The sequence below is a fragment of the Capricornis sumatraensis genome, chromosome 20, assembly GCF_032405125.1.
Source record: "Capricornis sumatraensis isolate serow.1 chromosome 20, serow.2, whole genome shotgun sequence".
Taxonomy (NCBI): domain Eukaryota; kingdom Metazoa; phylum Chordata; class Mammalia; order Artiodactyla; family Bovidae; genus Capricornis; species Capricornis sumatraensis.
This window is the reverse complement of record NC_091088.1, coordinates 24,387,272-24,406,763: the sequence shown is the minus strand read 5'-3', so window position 1 is coordinate 24,406,763 and position 19,492 is coordinate 24,387,272. Positions and strand designations below refer to the sequence as shown.

The 19,492-nt window shown below is 42.0% G+C and overlaps 1 protein-coding gene across 1 annotated transcript in view; it reads right to left on the bottom strand.

Moving 5' to 3' along the window:
• TENT4B (terminal nucleotidyltransferase 4B) overlaps positions 1-19,190 on the bottom strand; it is a 68,806-nt gene extending 49,616 nt beyond the window's left edge. The window contains exon 1 of the mRNA XM_068992091.1: positions 18,565-19,190. Coding sequence (XP_068848192.1) covers positions 18,565-19,190 — 626 coding nt within the window. The remainder of the gene's footprint in view (positions 1-18,564) is intronic.
• Positions 19,191-19,492: the final 302 nt, after the last annotated feature.

The following is a 19,492-nucleotide window of genomic DNA, read 5'->3' as shown; positions in this document are numbered from 1 at the left end:
CACAACAATGAACCATCTCCCAATCGGACTGTGACGTGTGACAAGTTTCATATGATAACCGGTGACAAGCAGCTCAGTGGCTGGACCAAGCAGCAGCACCAAGCACGTGCCAAAGTCGAACGTGCGCCAGGAAAGGGCCATGGCCACTGCTGGGTGGTCTGCGGCCGGTGTGATTCACGACAGCTTTCTCAATCTTGGCAAAACCATGACATCTGACAAGTATGCTCAGCACATCGAGGAGATGCACTGAAAGCTGCAAGGACTTCAGCAGGCATTAGTCAACAGAAAGGGCCCCATTCCTCTCCACAACGCCTGTCTGCATGTTGCACAACCAACGCTTCAAAAGTCAATGAACTGGACTATGAAGCTTTGCCTCACCCACCATATTCACCTCACTTCTCGCCAGTGAATTACTTCTTCAATCCTCTCGACAACTTCTTGCCAGCAGGAGGCAGAAAATGCTTTTCAAGAGTTCACTGAAGCCTGAAGCACGGATTCTTACACTATAGAAACAAACTTCTTTCTCAGTGGCAAAAATGTGCTGATTGTAATGCCTCCTATTTTGATTAATAAGATCTGTTTAAGCCTAGTTATAATACAGTGATTTAAAATTCACGGTTCAAAACTGCCATTACTTTTGTACCAACCTAATAAGATCCTGCATGCCTCACAGCATGGCCAAAAAAAAAAAAAAAAGGAAAGAAAAAAAGTAACATTCGGAAAATCAGAAACAGAAGGGAAGTTCTTCAAGTTGATAAAGAATATACTACAAAAATCTTATAAAATTAGATGTTTTCCCACTAAGATTAGGAATAAGGCGAGATGTCCACTCTCACCACTCCTAATCTACATCATATTGGAACTCCTAACACAATAAGACTAAATAAGGAAATAAAAGTCTATGTACTGGCAAGAAAGAACAAAATTGCTTTTGTTTGCTACTAACATGATTATCTATGTAGAAAAATCCCAAAGAAACAACAAAAAAATTCCTGGGACTAGTAAGCCATTCTAGTAAGGTTACAGAATACAAAGTTAATTTAAAAAGTCAACTGCTATCTTAAATACAAGCAACAAAAAATGGAAATTTAAAATTTTAAATGCAATTACCATATACGTTAGCAGAAAACCCAAACAGAAACACTTAGGTATAAATCTAACAACATAAGTTCACGAAAGAAAACTCTGATGAAAGAAATCAAAGACCTAAAGAAATAGAGGGCTATTCCATTTCTTCACAACTTGATCTATAGATTCAGTGAAACCTCAATCTAAATTCCAGCAAGACATTTTGTGCATAACGACAAACTAATTCTAAAATATATATGGAAAAGCAAAAGATCCAGAACAGTGAAAATAATGCAGAAAGAGAAGAATAAAGTCAGAGGAATGACATTAGCTGACTTCAAGACCTAACAATGATGCTAAAGTAATCATGACTGTGTGGTAACGGGGAAAGATTAGACGTGGAACAGAAGAGAGGGCCCAGAAATACACCTACTCAAAACACAGTCACTGATCTTCCACAAATGAACAAAGGCAATTCAACGGAGCAAGGACAGTCTTCTTAGAAAACAGCGCTGAACAACTGGATACTCACATGCAAAACAATGAATCTAGACACAGATGGTCTAGCTTTCATAAATACTAACTAAAAAATGGCTCATATACCTAAATGTAAAACACAAAACTATAAAATTCCTAGAAGATAGCATAGAAAAAATTTAGGTGACCTTGAGTTTGGCCATAACTTTTCAGACACAATACCAAAAACACGATATATGAAAGAGAATTGCTAAACTGGGCTTCACAAAAGTAAAAACCTCTGCTCTGCAAATGACACTATCAAGAGAATGAAAAAGCAAGCCAAAGACTGGGAAAAATATTTTACAAAACACACACTTAATAAAAGACTGGTATCCAAAATATTTAAAACTCAAAAATAAATGTCAATTTAAAAATGAGCAAAACATGGAGTATAATCCATATCAGATTACTTTGCTGTACATCTGAAATTAATACAATATTGTAAGTCGACTATACTTCAATTTTTTAAAAACACAAAAAATCTGAGGAGACACCTCACCAAAGAAAATACAGATGCCAAATAAGTCTATGAAAAGATACCTGATAACATATATGATTAGGGAATTGCAAATTAAAACAATGAGATTATCACTACACATCTATTAGAATGGCCAAAATCTAAAACAATGACGACATCAAATGCTGGAGAGGATGTGGAGCAACAGGAATTCTCGTTCATTGCTGGTGGGAATACAAAATAGTGTGGCCACTTTGGAAGACAGTTTGGAAGTTTCTTATAAAACTAAATAAACTCTTACCATCAATTCAGGAATTTCACGCCCCTTGGTACTAGCCCAAAGTAACTGAAAACTGATATTCACACCAAAAGCTGCATTCAGCTTAATAATCAAGATATCCTTCAACAGGTAACTGGATAAATAAGCTGTGGCACATCCACACAATGGAGCACTATGCAACCAAAAAAAAGGTGCGAGCAGGTCAGGACAAGACACAGAGGAACCGTAAACTCATGCAGCTAAGGGAAAGTAGACGATCTGAAACGATCGCATATTGTACGACGCCAACTACGTAGCATTCTGCTGCTGAGTCGCTTCAGTGTCTGGCTCTATGCGACCCCTCAGACGGCAGCCCACCAGGCTCCCCGTCCCTCGGATTCTCCAGGCAAGAACACTGGAGTGGGTTGCCATTTCCTTCTCCAATGCATGAAAGTGAAAAGTGAAAGTGAAGTCGCTCAGTCGTGCCCAACCCTCAGCGACCTCACAGACTGCAGCCTTCCAGGCTCCTCCATCCATGGGATTTTCCAGGCAAGAGTACCGGGGAAGGCCATTGCCTTCTCCGATATAACATTCTGGAAAGGACAAAACTATGGAGACAGCAAAAATATCAATGGTTGCCAGAGGCTTGGGGGGAGAAAAAGATGAATGGGAAAAACACGGGACAGTTCGCTAATGACACTATCCCGTGGGATATCATTCTGTGTAATGATGGAAACACGTCATTATACACATTTGCCAAACCCACAGAATGTACAATACAAAGGGTTAATCCCAATTACATGATGAACTTTAATTAATCATACTGTATTAATATATGACCCATCGAGTGTTACAAATAAAGTATGTTAATTAAAAGGAAACTGCGGTGGGGGTGGGGAAGTGAGGGAATATATGAGAATTCTGTAATTTCTGTTGAATTTTTCCATAAACATAAAACTGCTTAAGAAAAAAATTACACATACACAGATACAGACACACAGATGTAAAACACACACACCGGGCTCCTGGGGAGAAAAGACAGAAGATCAGCACTGCAGAAGAGAAATGTCCATAAATATCTCCACTGTGCCGGGTCTTACAGTTTTCCCTGCCTACTGACTCCCCAGAAGGGGTGACCACAAACTCTTAAGGAAGCTGAAGCCAAACCATGACCTAGCGGCTCAGTTCAGGTCATCTTCTTGGAGTCTTCCTTTACAGAGGTCATATTGGGCTTTCTTTACACAGCTTGCTACATGGTTTTCAATATGCAAATAGACGCTTTTAAAAAAGTATTTGATTGGAGGTAAAGTGTTAAGATCTCTTCAAGAAAAGGGAACATTTCATGCAAAGATGGGCTCGATAAAGGACAGAAATGGTATGGACCTAACAGAAGCAGAAGATATTAAGAAGAGGTGGCAAGAATACACAGGAAGAACTGTAGAAAAAGGGTCTTCATGACCCAGATAATCACGATGGTGTGATCACTCATCTAGAGCCAGACATCCTGGAATGTGAAGTCAAGTGGGCCTTAGAAACCATCACTATGAACAAAGCTAGTGGAGGTGATGGAATTCCACTTGAGCTATTTCAAATCCTGAAAGATGATGCTGTGAAAGTGCTGCACTCAATATGCCAGCAAACTTGGAAAACTCAGCAGTGGCCACAGGACTGGAAAAGGTCAGTTTTCATTCCAATCCCAAAGATAGGCAATGCCAAAGAATGCTCAAACTACCGCACAATTGCACTCATCTCACACACTAGGAAAGTGATGCTCAAAATTCTCCAAGCCAGGCTTCAGCAATACGTGAACCATGAACTTCCAGATGTTCAAACTGGTTTTAGGAAAGGCAGAGGAACCAGAGATCAAACTGCCAACATCCGCTGGATCATCAAAAAAACAAGAGTTCCAGAAAAACATCTATTTCTGGTTTATTGACTATGCCAAAGCCTTTGACTGTGTGGATCACAATAAACTGTGGAAAACTGTGAAAGAGATGGGAATACCAGACCACCTAACCTGCCTCTTGAGAAATCTGTATGCAGGTCAGGAAGCAACAGTTAGAACTGGACATGGAACAACAGACTGGTTCCAAATAGGAAAAGGAGTACGTCAAGGCTGTATATTGTCACCCTGATTATTTAACTCACATGCAGAGTACATCGTGAAAAATGCTGGGCTGGAAGAAGCACAAGCTGGAATGAAGATTGCCGGGAGAAATATCAATAACCTCAGATATGCAGATGACACCACCCTTATGGTAGAAAGTGAAGAACTAAAAAGCCTCTTGATGAAAGTGAAAGAGGAGAGTGAAAAAGTTGGCCTAAAGCTCAACATTCAGAAAACGAAGATCATGGCATCTGGGCCCATCACTTCATGGGAAATAGATGGGGAAACAGTGGAAACAGTGTCGGGCTTTATTTTGGGGGGCTCCACAATCACTGCAAATGGTCATTGCAGCCATGAAATTAACAGACGCTTACTCCTTGGAAGGAAAGTTATGACCAACATAGATAGCATATTGAAAAGCAGAGACATTACTTTGCCAACAAAGGTCCGTCTAGTCAAGGGTATGGTTTTTCCAGTGGTCACGTATGGATGTGAGAGTTGGACTGTGAAGAAAGCTGAGTGCCGAAGAATTGATGCTTTTGAACTGTGGTGTTGGAGAAGAGTCCCTTGGACTGCAAGGAGATCCATCCAGTCCATTCTAAAGGAGATCAGTCCTGGGTGTTCTTTGGAAGGACTGATTCTAAAGCTGAAACTCCAGTACTTTGGCCACCTCATGCGAAGAGTTGACTCACTGGAAAAGACTCTGATGCTGGGAGGTGTTGGGGGGCAGGAGGAAAAGGGGACGACAGAAGATGAGATGTCTGGATGGCAGCATAGACTCGATGGATGTGAGTTTGAGTGAACTCCTGGAGTTGATGATGGACAGGGAGGCCTGGCGTGCTGCTATTCATGGGGTCACAAAGAGTCGGACATGACTGAGCGACTGAACTGAACTGAAAGTGTTAAAGATTTACTCCCAGCAGCAATCCTTCCTGTTCCATGCTGTATGGGTTACATTAGCCTAAGGCCAAAGAGTATTAGCACAAGATGAAGCAACATAATCCAAGTTTAATTTAAAGGAAAAAACAAATATACTACTCCTGGTTGTTGAGGTAAGGCTGTAAGAATTCCGCCTCCTGAGCAGAGGCTCACAGGCCACTACATCCATCGTGGTTTTCTTCAGCTACCACAAGCTGAAAGCAAAGGTCAGGTGTGGCTATGGGCCAAGGGGTCCCCTGACAGTCCCAGCCGCCGCCCAAAGGCCAAGGACAGCTCATGACTGCCTTTCCCACACACCAGGCACTAGTTGGCCCAAAGCCCGCTTCAGCTTCCTGCAGCCCACCCTGCTTCTCTTTCCTGAGGGATGACAGCTCATTAAGAGAGCTAGCTAGTTAAAAAGTTATATCCCCTTTCTCACTCTTACCCTGTTTTCCCTATCAGAATTGTATTTCAAGACAGCCAAATGGCTGAGAAGGAAAAGTTTCTCCTTTTACGAGTGTTCCAGCTAATAACTGAGAAAAGATCAAGAGAATAAGAATATCACAATGTTTACAACCCTAATAATGAATTAATACATATAAACAATGGTCATTACTGACTAGTAATATTACAAAAAGAAAGACATTCAGACACTATGTCTCTCTTGGGGAAAGTACACACCACTGTCTATGAAGCATTCTTGCAAACAACAAAAAAATCTAAACAAGCCTCTAGATCTAATCACAAACTTAGAGAAAAAACAGGGGGACAACAGAACATATTAAATTGACACCACAGGAATGCAATTATTAATAGCAAAACTCAGAAAGTAAAAAAGTCTATAGGAAAAACAACCCAGTTTCTTAGACAAAGAAATTAATAGGGAAAACAGATGACAGAGAAGCTGTTGATTAGAAGACTTAAAAGGCATTTCAACCAATAACAATGCAAGAAACTCATCTGGATTTTGATTTGATCAAACTGTTAAAAAAAATAATTATGGGAGAGAAAATATAAACATTGGATATCTGACGCAACTAAGGAGTTATCTGGGCTTCCCTTCTGGCTCAGCTGGTAAAGAATCTGCCTGCATTGTGGGAGACCTGGGTTCCATCCCTGGGTTGGGAAGATCCCCTGGAGAAGGGAACAGATACAGGACTGAGCGACTTTCACTTTCACTTTCTAAGGAGTTATTGTAATCTGTCCGTTCAGGTGTAATAATGGTATTATGATAATGGTTTCTTTTAAAACCCTTATCTAGAGACACATATATTTATGTAAAATGATGTGACACTTGGAATTTGCTTCAAAATAAAGATGGGTGGAAATGGACTGGCATGCAGGAAAAATGAGTTTGGTCATGGGTTGGTGACTGTCAAAGTTTTGTGAAGACATGGACGTTCATCATCTCTTCTGTCTAACTCCATACTGTTTGTAATTTTCCATAATAAAAAGGTTTAAAGAAATGAAGTAATTTCAGACCTCACATTTTCTGAGAAAGGTCAACCATCATAGTAGATCCTGCTCCTCACCTATCTCAATTATGCTAAATACCACATATTGGTCCTCCATATCCATGGATCAAAATTTCAGTTGAAGTCGGTTGATTCTGCAGATGCAAACCCCACGGATAGACAGGGCCAACTGTATTCACTGCACTACACTATTTTTCACAAGGGACTGCGCATTCCATATTTTGGTATTGACAGGGACTCATGGAACCCAGGGACAGCTGTATATCCAACCTATCCAGCAGGGTTTATCATATGAAACCCATATAATCAATTTGTCCTTTCCAATCCTCCACAACCTAACCAATCTTTCAAAACAGCAAAAATCTCCACTTTTTTCAAAGTTTGCCTTATCTCACTAGTCAAAAGCAACCTCTCCACCTTATCTATTAATAGTTTATCCAACCAGCCCATAATTTCCTAGAAGGCAGAGAATGTTTTCTGTCTTTACTTCCCACAAAAAGCCTAGCACAGTGGCTTGCATACAGCAGTTGATTTTCCAACCAAAAAAATGTGTGGCTCATTCTGGTCTGTTCAGAGATGAGTCACAAAATAGTAAGTAATAGAGAACCAAAAAGAGTGGGTATGTTTGCAAAATCTACAGGTCATAAAGAACAGATGAACATGTTGTGATAGATCCATACAATGGAATGCTACCTGGCATTCAAAACAAACAAACAACAATACTACACACAATATGGGTGAATCTCCAAAACATCAAGGTAAGAGAAAGAAGTCAGGTGCAAAAGACTATATACTATCTATAGTATATTTAACTCCATTTAATTGAAATCCCAGAAAAGGCAAAAGTGGGTGCTTAGGGCAAAGGATGGAAGGAAAGGGAATGACTGAATTGGCATGAGGGTACCTTTGGTACCTTTTGAGCGATGGAAATATTCTGTATCTTCTTCCTACTTACTGACTGTTATGGTTACACAACTGTATATATTTCCAAAAGTCACCTACTTGTACAATTTAAATGAGTGAATTTTATTCTATGTAAGTTATATTCTAATAAAAACTATAAATCATAAGATCAGAATTTTAAATTACATGTATTTGTAACAGGACAGATCAAGGGCTCTTACAAATTAATAAGACAAACATTTTCACGAGAAAGATAAGCAAGGAAAACAAGAAACGGAAAAGAAAAATACACAGACAGGGAAAGGCATGCACAAATGAAATCAGTAAGATACTATTTTTTACCTATAAAATTGGCAAGAAATTGTTTTCTTTTGTATTGGTATTTGTTTTTATTTGTAATATGTAGCACTGGTGAAAATTTGGACTCACGCACAGTACTGACGTTAGGGTAAATTGACTTGATCTTCCACAGGAAAATTTGGCAAGAGCCTTAAAAGATAGAAACATTCTCCAATCTAAAACTTCATCCTCAAGAAATAACCATGTGGCAAGGGGAAAGAATAGTCTTTAACAAATGGTGCCAAGACAACCTGATATCCACAGGCAAAAGAATGAAGTTGGTTGTCTACCTCACACCATATATAAAAGTGAATTCAAAATGTATCAAGAGACCTAAATATAAGAGCTAAAAATGTAAAACCCGTAAAAGAAAAAATAGGGGTCAATTTTTGTGATCTTGGATTATGCAATGGTTTCTTAGATATGACACATAAAGCACAAACAACAGAAAAAAAATGGGTAAATTGGAATGTACAAGATAGAAATAACACAACTTCTGCTTCAAAGGATACTACCAAGAAAGTAGAAAGACAATCCACAGAATGAGGGAAAGTGTCTACAAATCACCCATCTGATAACGGTATATAATCCAGAATATAAAAGGAACTCTTACAATAAACAGTAAAAAGACAATCCACTAAAAAAAAGAAAACACGGGCAAGCAACCTGAATAGACATTTCTTCAAAGAAGACAAGGGCTTCCCTGGTGGCTCAGAGGTTAAAGCATCTGCCTGCAATGCAGGAGACCTGGGTTCGATCCCTGGGCTGGGAAGATCCCCTGGAGAAGGAAATGGCAACCCACTCCAGTGTTCTTGCCTGGAGAATCCCATGGACAGCAGAGCCTGGTGGGCTACAGTCCACGGGGTCGCAAAGAGTCGGACACGACTGAGCGACCTCACTTTCAAAGAAGACATACATGCAGCCTACCAGCACATGCAAAGATGCTCAACAGCTTCCTTTGTGCATTAGAGAAATGCAATCAAAAACACAATGAGATACCACATCACTTCACACTCACTGCTGCTGCTGCTGCTAAATCGCTTCAGTCGTGTCCGACTCTGCCAGGCTCCCCCGCCCCTGGGATTCTTCAGGCAAGAACACTGGAGTGGGTTGCCATTTCGTTCTCCAATGCATTAAAGCGAAAAGTGAAAGTGAAGTGGCTCAGTCTTGTCCGACTCTTAGTGACCCCATAGACTGCAGCCTTCCAGGCTCCTCTGTCCATGGGATTTTTCCAGGCAAGAGTGCTGGAGTGGGGTGCCATTGCCTTCTCCTCACACTCACTAGGATGGCTATAATCAAAAAGACAGATAATGACAAGTGTGGATAAGAACATGGAGAAACCAGAAACCCTCAGTCACTGCAGGTGGTGAGAATGAAAAATACTATCGCCACTTTATATAATCCAGCAACTCTACTACTAGACACTTAACCCAAGAAAAATGAAAGCACATATCTACAAGATTCTGTACATGCATGTTCATTATTTAAAATAGCCAAAAAGATGGAAACAAACCAAATGTCCACCAGCTAATAAACAGATAAAGAAAATATGGTATATTCATACACTGGGATATTTAGGCATAAAAGAAATGAAGGACTGATACATGTTACAACATGAATAAACACTGAAAACATGTTTTCATGAAACAAAAGCCAGACACAAAAGGCCACATATTACATGATACCATTCTTATGAAATGTCCAGAATCATAAATCCACAGGGACAGAAAGTCTGTCTGAGGCTCCCAGGATCTGAAGGAGAAGGGAAGAGTGGAGAGTGATGATGGGTACAGGGTTTCTTTCTTTGGTAATGAAAATGTTCTGGAATTAGATAGCTGTGATGATTACACAATCTTGTAATATTGTAAAAACCACTGAGTTGTACATTTTAAAAGGGCAAATATGACAGCATATGAATTTTATCTAAGTAAAAATAAGTAAAAAAATAAATAATCCTCTCTGGGTCAAAGGGTTAGCTAAAAACACATCTTTTATAAAAAGCAAAAGACTGGAAAAACAAACTAAATGTTCACCTGGGAGCTGGTGAAATAAAGTAAGGTGCATTCAACCAAGGGAATATCACATCCACACACAGTAGGTACACGGAGTCATACTAAAGGTAATGAGGTATTTAAAAATGCTGTAGAAATGCATTTCATATGCAAGATACTTGTTATAGTAACGAATTTTTTTAACTCAAAAAAGGATGCCCACAGGATTTCCCTAGTGGTAGAGTGGATGGAAATCTGCCTGCCAATGTAGGGAACACAGGCTCGATCCCTGGTTCAGGAAGATTCCACTTGCCCTGGAGCAACAAACCTCCTTCACCACAACTACAAAGCCCACACTCTAGGGACCGCAAGCCACAAGTACTGAGCGCGAGTACTGCAACTACGGAAGCCCGCGTGGCTAGAGCCTGTGCTCCGCAACGCGAGAATCCATGGTAATAAGAAGCCTGCACATTCAATAAAAAGCAGTCCCTGCTCGCCGCAAGGCTTGTGAGAAGCAACGAAGACCCTGGGCAACCAAACATAAATGAATTTCTGAAAATTTTAAGTCTTAAAAAAGAAAAAGTATGCCCACAATAGTCTGATGCCCTTCTCCCAAAGTAGAAAACAATCTTAGAAATCAGGTCTAACTTCTTGCCTCCAGACTGCAAGAGAATACATTTCTGTTCTTTAAAAATTTTTTTTCCTTAAAAAGGAAAAAAAAAAATTTAAGCATACCCATAGTGGAGTCCATAATGACAGAAAAAACAAAATATATGTAAACATACATGAAAAAGTCTAAAAATGTGCTAACAGTAGTTATGTGCTGGTAGTAGTATTAGAGGGGCTATTTTTTCTTCATTTGGTTTAGCTGTATTTTTCTGTTTTTTTTTTTTTTGACAATTAGCACTTATTAAGTAACAAATAAATATATACTGTTTTAAAAACAAGTATCCTAACAAACAGTGGTATTAACACCTCAAACGAAGAAGAAAACAAAGGGTGAATAAAAGAATAAAGACATCAAATTTAAAACCTCATCACAGGCCTAACATTTTAGTAAATCCAAATTACTAGACGATAACTCCACAACCACAATCCTAATGCATCCTTACTCTTGCTTTGGCAGAAATTTACAGTATAATAAATTTAACTTATAATACAAACGTGACAGTGCTAAAAGTTATGTTATGTTGACAAAATCGAAACAGTGACTCCAAGGGACTGGTAACGAAAAAATAAAAGACCAGGTCCCGATTCTCAGTCCAGAAAATGGTTCCAATGAAACAGTTTATTTTAGCAGAGGTATGAAAATAAAATATTTATTCTACACAGTCTAAAGGCATTGTTAAGATATAAAAATATTGCTGAAAACAAACCCTTATTACCACCATCAACAAAAAAAATCACCACTAAGCACAGGGTTTACTCCCACAAAATCCAGCCAAGCCAAGAGAAAATAAAGTTTACTCAAAACATATGAAAAGAAGGACTCTAAATTTTGAAATAAACTCTGCAGTTACTCTTTTATATGTTTTTAGTTAAACGAAAATAAAACTCTACTTCATGCCAGTTTCCAAGAAAAAGAAACATGTAAAGGAAACACTGCAAAATAGTTCAAAGATAAGAGTTCAAGTAATATTGCTAAAATCAAAGCAAATCGAAAAATAAGGCCCTTTTAAGTCAATTTTACTTAGATTTTTAACTGCAGACGTTCTCAATACTGTCAAGAAGTTTTTAAAATAAAAATTAAAAAGTTAAAATTAGGTGGAGTTATTCATGAGAAGGTTATTATGATAAAAGCATAATAAACTATTGCTACTCATATGAGAACAGTTAAAATAAAAAAGTGATAATACCAAATGCTGGCAAGGATGCAGAGAAACCAGATCACACATACATTGCTGGCAGGAATGTAATCTGATACAGTGACTCTGGAAAACAGTTTACCCGTTTCTTTCAAAATATGTGCTTACCAAATGACCCAGCACTTTTGGGCATTTATCCCTCTAAAATGAAAACTTATATTTACATAAAAATGTATACTTCATGAAACAGTTGTATTTGCAAAGGCCAAAAACGATATATAAACTCTTCTTGAATGTCCTTCCATCGTTAAACTGTGGCACCTCCAAACTGTGGAACACTGTGTATGCATGCTAAATCCCTTCAGTCGTGTCCAGCTCTTTGGGACCCCACGGTCTGTAGCCTTCCCGGCTTCTCTGTCCATGGGATTCTCCAGACAAGAATACTGGAGCAGACTGCCATGCCCTCCTCCTGAGGATCTTCCCGACCCAGGGATCGAACCAGCATCTCCTGCCGCTCCTGCACTGCAGGAGGATTCTTTACCGCTGAGCCACCAAGCAAGCCCTTTGGAACACAGCTGCTGCTGCTGAGTGGCTTCAGTCGTGCCTCAGCATTAAAGAGGAAGGGACGACTGGACTTTCCTGGTGCTCCAGTCACTCCCAGGGCAGGAGGCCTGCGTTTGAGTCCTGGTTGGAGAACCAGATCCCACATGCCACAACTAAAGATCGGGCATGTGCAACTAAGACCTGGAAGGAACTATTAACACATACAAAATTTTGGATAGAACTCAAGGAATTATGGTAACTGGAAAAAAGTCAAAGTACTATGTGATTCCATTTATATAACATTTTCAAAATTAAAAAAATGTAAATATGGAGAACAGATTAGTAGCTAGAGGTCAGAAATGAGGGGATGTGTGCATGAAAATAAAGGGATAGCATGAGGGATCTTTGAGGTGATGGTATAGTTCTATATCTTGATTGTGGTGGTGGTCACACAAATCTACACATGTAATATTTTCACAGAACTAGACACACACACTACACAAATGAGTATATATAGGACTGCTGAAATCTGAATAATGCTATGGATTATAACAATGTCAATTTCCTGGTTCTGAGATTAAACAATAGTTATATAAGATGTTATCACTGCATGAAACTAGGTGAAGGGAACATGGGATCTTTCTGTATTATTTTCTGCCACTTTCTGGGAATCTATATTTCAAAATAAAAAGTTTAAAACAAATTAGATGGGGCTAACGCACGAGAAAAATATAACAAATACAAAAGGCTTAATATAGTATATGTTAGTATATGGAACATGGTAAAAAAGGCTCCATGAGCATTTTTACAGAATAGAGCATTTTTAATAAAGCAACTAATTTGAAAACATAGGTTTCTGTACACTATTCAAACTATTTCAGCAGAAAGCATGATTTGAGCTGCAATTCCAGAGTTCAGTTATCACATACTACATGAAATCTCTTATGCACACAGCAAGATTTTTTTTCACATTCTGACACTGTTCAAGTGATTAAGGAGCCGTACACAACAAAAGCATCTCCACATTCAGTTTTTTCCCAAAATCTTTTAACTCTAACTTCAACATGACCCAAAGCCCTTAAGTATACAGAAGTTTCTAATATCATCAAGTAACTTACAGGATGGAGTAAATTAACAGCTGCTGTTTGGGTTCAAATTAATGAAAAGTCTAGCTTGAGGGCATCCTCAACATCAATAAATACTCTTAGAAAAAAATAACTTTGTGTCATGTCAAAAATGGTAAAAAATGAATTGAAAGTCTTTTTGGTGTTCTGTAGCAACTGAGTCCCTAACAAATATTCTGAGGGTTACAAAGAACATTCTACTGGCCGTCCTCTGAATTCCTGAAGCAGGCTGAGCTGTTCAGCCAGCTCTGCAGGAAAGAGTCAAAACAGGAGTCTCAGTCAGCTACTGGGAGCTGGACCCTAATTCTCCAATGAGCATCCTCTCTGGCCTATAGCCCCTTCAAGACTACTCCATACCCAAGTGTGCATTAATGATTAACAGTCTCCAGTGCAGTGGGTGTGATCTTGAAACAGTTTTCTCCACTAAATTTTATTCTAAAGGAAAAAATAGAAAGCTGAGTAAAATCACACAACAACTTGCTTTTCTACTTTCCTTAGAAAAGTACCTTAAATTTTTCTCAGCTTCAACAGGTATAAGAATAAACCTAACCACAACCATTTGATCGGTTCAGTATCAGCAAGGGAGCCCGTATATTTTCTTCCCATGGACCCTGCAGACTCCGAACACTAGGATTTACTGATAGGGGTTTCATGGAAGAAGTTGTGACGTAAGGCCATCTATCACACCAGGACCGGATTGCTGGAACACACACGCCCTCCTCCTCCCTACCTTAGGCCTTCCTGGTATCCCTTTCTCATGCTTCATTTCCAAAAGAAGCTAAACCTTCTGTGTGAACCCAGGGCAGATTCCAGAAAGCTCCAGTCACTGTTCGGTTTTGCCTTCCAACACCTAAAAACTTAAAGGGTACTGCAGAAAAATTCCACAGGCTAAAAAACCAATGATTCTGACAGGGTGACACTGTTCACTGTCACAGATTTTAGACAGATGAGTTGTGGCATGGAAGCAGCTTAGCTGTACACGGTATACCAGATGTGAGATTCTCAAATAGGAATTACATTGTTAGTGTAGAATCTACAGTGCAGAAAACCTAATGTCTTCTTGAAAGCACACTTCAGCACCCAAATACAGAAAAATTCCATAACCTGAAGGCCCTAGTGCACTGAAAAATTCCTGTGGGCTACATACGCAAATACATAAAGATTATGTGCTAAGTCGCTTCAGCTGTGTCCAACTCTTTGCGACCCTATGGACCACAGCCCACCAGGCTCCTGTCTCCATGGGATTCTCCAGCCAAGAATACTGGAGTGGGGTGTCATTTCCTTCTCCATCGGATCTTCCCCACCCAGGGCTTGAGCATCTCTCACGTCTCCTGCATTGGCAGGCGAGTTCTTTACCACTAGCACCACCAAATTATACTCAGAACAAGCCCTTGGACTAAGGCCTCTAAATTCTTTCATGTTAATCTGCCCAATCACTTTGGAGCCAGCACTAACATCAATCCCACTGATCATATTGTGTAGAAATAGAAAAAGGCCATAAGGTCAGTGCTGAAGAACAGTGTCAGCATCTTGGACTCAACTGTGCTACGCTGTACAACATACACAAGGAAGGACACTGCCCCACTGCAGTGAAAACAACTGTATCTCAGCCCCCAAATTTCATCGCCCTGCTAGACAGTTCCATCTAAACATCACCGTACCTTTAGCTCCAAACCAGCGGTCCTAATCCTTGTGTTCAACAATAACATTAACATTTTCCCAGTCACTCACATTCAAAGCTGTTATTAATAACATGGATTTAAATCCATGAAGGGAGTTAGAATCTTCCCCATTATTACTTTGTAGTACCTCTCACATTCATTCTTTCCCATTTCCAACCCCATCATTCCAGTTCAAGAAATTATTCCTTAAACCCAAGTTTCCCAGCAGGGACTTCTTGGTGTCCCACTGTCAAATTCATACTCCAAAACGTTATTTTGAACAAGTCATGCAAGCCTTGGGAAAATATCTACAGATCTGGCCACGTGGCCCACATAAGCCTATCCTCATGAGCTTGAGCACCAAGCGCCTTCCAAAGGAAGCTTCTGGACACCTGGGCTCAGGACCAAGGACTCTGAATCTCCAAAAGTTTCCTATGTTTGCTACTTTTTGTCAGCTCTTCTTTCCCCATGATGATCAACAATTAAATCTTTGAAAAGAAAAGGGCTTAAAGCTCATTTTCATGAACAACCAGGAGCAGGTGGACTTCTCCCTACACCATAGCCAGCACTGAAAGGGAAGGAATTCCCAAAAGTAGAATAAGTGAAAGCAACTTTATAAAGAAAAAATGGAAAACAAACAAACTCCCTGCAACAGGGAAAATTCCTGGAGAAGGCTGAGACGGTAAGCTCAGATGAGAGGAGTCCTTTTGAAAGAGGACTATGAGGATTTCAGAATGCCACGCAAACATCTTACTCCACATTTAAGAAATTTCCATCTTACCTCAACTGAAAAAAGAAAGGAAGAAAGAAGTTTCATCTCAACTAGCGACCTAGTAGATAAGAAAAAACATATACATGAAAGGAAAATTAAACATAAGCAACTATACCAAGATGAAACAAGCACTACAAGATTTTAGAGAAAGTACAAAAAAAATCAAGAGCATGAGCAACGAACTCAGGATTTTGAACTGTATCTTGGAGTGTTCAGGGAATAAGTCAACCTGCTGTGGCAAAACAGAACACAGATAGATCACAGATGTGGGACAGAGCGTGTATCCAGCTGCCCCAGGGTTCCAGGCCACTGTTCATGCACTTTTGCTTCCTCTCCCTACCTGGATGGTCATGCCAGTTCAGAGGCCAAGGACCACAACAGTTTTTTAACCTATTAGCTAAATGTCAGTCACATCCCAAGAACTCTCAATAGTTTTACTATAGTTAATCTCAGAATAGCAGAACATTGAGGTGCATTCTGAATTCAGATTTTTTAAAATACCTGTATTTAAAAACAGCAAGACTTTCCTAAAAGTTAAGACATAAGGGTCCATAAATCACAACAAGAATTTTTAAGCACTCAGACACTCTTACAAAAACACTTAGGTCCCACTTAATAAAATTTAAAAAATTTAACTGATGACATCCTCTAAAGGAGGAGGCAAAAGAATGATGAATCGATAAGCAGTTTTAAGATAGGTTTACAATCCGTTTTTAAACAGCAATTCCTCTGGAAATGGAAATTCCTCTCCTTAATCCCTTTGAGGACAATGTAGTATTTGAATCCAGGACTAAGAGTATCTTGCTTCTACCTAAATTCAAATGTGAGCCTTTTACAGTATCCTCAACATTAAATTAGCAAGTAAAAAGGAATTTCTAAGCTATCAAAGAGAGGCAGCCAGCATTTTGGATTTATAATACACCTTTGTTACATACATACGCAGACGCTTCAGTAAAACGAAACTAGGGAACTTGGAGGTTTTAACTGGCAGTGATTACTTAACTGGAGCTTATTCCTGTGAAATGAAACTATCAGAATCCCTCAATATCAATTTGCCTGTCATCAAACCACAGGTTTATGCTTCATCTTAGAAATGCTATCAGGATGGAACCATGAGCCTTTTATTGAAAGAAGATGACCATGGAGAGCGCCCTTGAAGCTTAGCAATAGAGGACTCAATCCAAAATGATCCCCCCTGGAAAGTGAGGACAGGTTTGACATGTCCCCCAGTGCCAGTCTTAAAACGCTTAACTGCGATTTTCCATAAAGGGTGGGAGTTGTAATAGTAGCATAGAACAGACACCAGCCCACTAGAAGCAGATGGAACCCACCAACTCATTTTAACCAGACCTTCAAAAAGGTACACAGAACTCTCTCTGCTTGCCAAAGCGGGGCAGATATGAATGGGTGAATCTAAGAAAAGGTTCCACAAGGGACTATTAATGGTGATTTCACTTGCCTACTTGTAACCCATGATGTAAAAAAAGGATCTGAAAAGTGAAAAGCAATTTTAAAGCTCATTCTCCGTACTCAAGCTACACACACGCGTGCGCGTGCGCACACACACACACACACCCCAAAACCTTCATTTTACAAAATTTTTGTAAGACTTTGTAATCTCTCCCAGCACAGGGGAAATCAACCTGGAAACAGTCCCTGCTTATGTACATAATTCACTAGGGGTCAGGTAAGATTCCATTTTGTAACAGCTGAACTTTAAACAGAAAGTCATTAGTGGTGCAACATTTACTCATTAGCATAAAGTTACCCCCTAGAATGAAAAGCATTGGCTGTCTCTGCCAGGATGACAACTTTACAGTGAGAAACTGCGGCCAAGGACGATCAACTCCTAGAAAGTTCCATCCGCCTGGAAAGAAGAGCTCACCATCTCCACCAGCCTAAGCTTAACTGTCACCTCATTCCTCACTCCCGACACAGCAAGGCATCACTAACATAGGAAATTCTAAGAAATAAAACAGAGAGATGGGCCAAAGGGTCAATAGCCAGCAAAGCCTTTCAGGGCTGCCACGATTCCTGTTTGGGATTGGGGGAGGGGGAGGAGCTTTCTGGATGTTTCTATTCTTGGCAAGGAAAGCACCTCAGGTCCGGTACCGTGAAAAGGCACTAACACAGGAATGTTCTCAGGGAATGAATGATTTGCCTGTCCCAGGCGACTTCATTTTGGGGTGTGATGATGGGGGGCGGGGGGGGAGGGCTAGAGGGCTGGGGAGAGAAGAGAGAGAAGGTGTTTGTCTAGGGGGGGATGGGAAGAAAGAGTGGATGGATGGGGGGTGGGGGTGGTCCAGGGAAGATGTGAACGGTTAGGAAGGAGGATGTGAATGACTAAGGGAGGTGAGGGGAGGATGTGGAGGGTTGAGAGGATGTCCAGAAAAGGCGTGGTATGAGAGGGAGGGGGCAAAGGTGTGGACTGCTAACGAAGGTTGGGGGAAGGTATGGACGGACGGAGGAGGGACGGCCATCAGACCCCTGAGGACCAGTAACTAAGGCAGGCAGAGGTTGGGGGGCCTCACCCAGGCTCCCCTCCCAGCCCCCCTTCTGTGGGCGTGTGCCTGGCTGCGCGTGTGCAAGGGCCAGGCCACCAGGCCGCAAGGCCACCACTCACCCCACGACTCCCTGGTTGTAGTTCCTCCGCTTCCACGGGGTCCCGCTGTACACGCCCCCGCCGCCGTCTGCCCGGCCGCCCCCCGGGGCCCGCCCTCCGCTGGGCTGCAGCAGGCTGTAGTTGAGTCCGTAGGTGCTAGCCTTGTTGTCCCGCTTCCTCTTGTTGCTGCTGCCCGAAGCTGGGTCCGCGGGCTCCGCGGCGGGGACGGCGGTCGAGGAGTGCGGGGACGGGGACGCCGAGGGGGACGGGGACGTCGAGGGGCCCGCGGCGGCTCGACGGGCCCAGGCCGCGGGCTGGTGGTGGTTGTTGTTGTTGTTGGTCGTCTCCAGAGGCAGGAAGTCCCGCTGCTCCGCCGGCTGCGCGTGGCCGCCCAGCAGGCGCTCCCCGGAGCGGTACATGCCGGCCGGGGCCGGGGCCGGGGTCGCGCCGCTGGGGCTGCCGGTGCTGCTGCCGCTCCCGCCGGTGGCCGTGCTGCTGCCGCCGCCGCCGCCGCTCGCGCCGCTGCTGTGACAGTGGTGGTTGAAGTAGAGGTTCCTCAGTCCCTGGGTGGTCTCCCAGATCTGCATCCACAGACTGTTGGACGGTCCGAGCTGCTCTGGCTGGAACCAGGCGATCCTCGGATCCATCAAACGGCGGCGGCCGCTGCCCCCGCCCCTCCCGGCTGCCCGCAGGGCCGCCGCCGCCGCCGCGCCTCAGGCGCACGCCCGGCCTCGGCTGCTGCTGCTGCTGCCGCTGCTGCTGCCGCTGCCGCTGCCGCTGCCGCTGCTGCTGCTGCTCGGGGCCCGCCGCGGGCGGCGCGGTCGCGCAAGGAGCCCGGCCGGCGCAGGCGGCGTCGCTCCCGCCCTCGGGGGCTCTGCGGGCCCTCCCCCCTCCCTCCGCCCCTCTGCCGAGCCCCTGTCACCGGGGTCCCCGTGCAAATGGCGGCGGC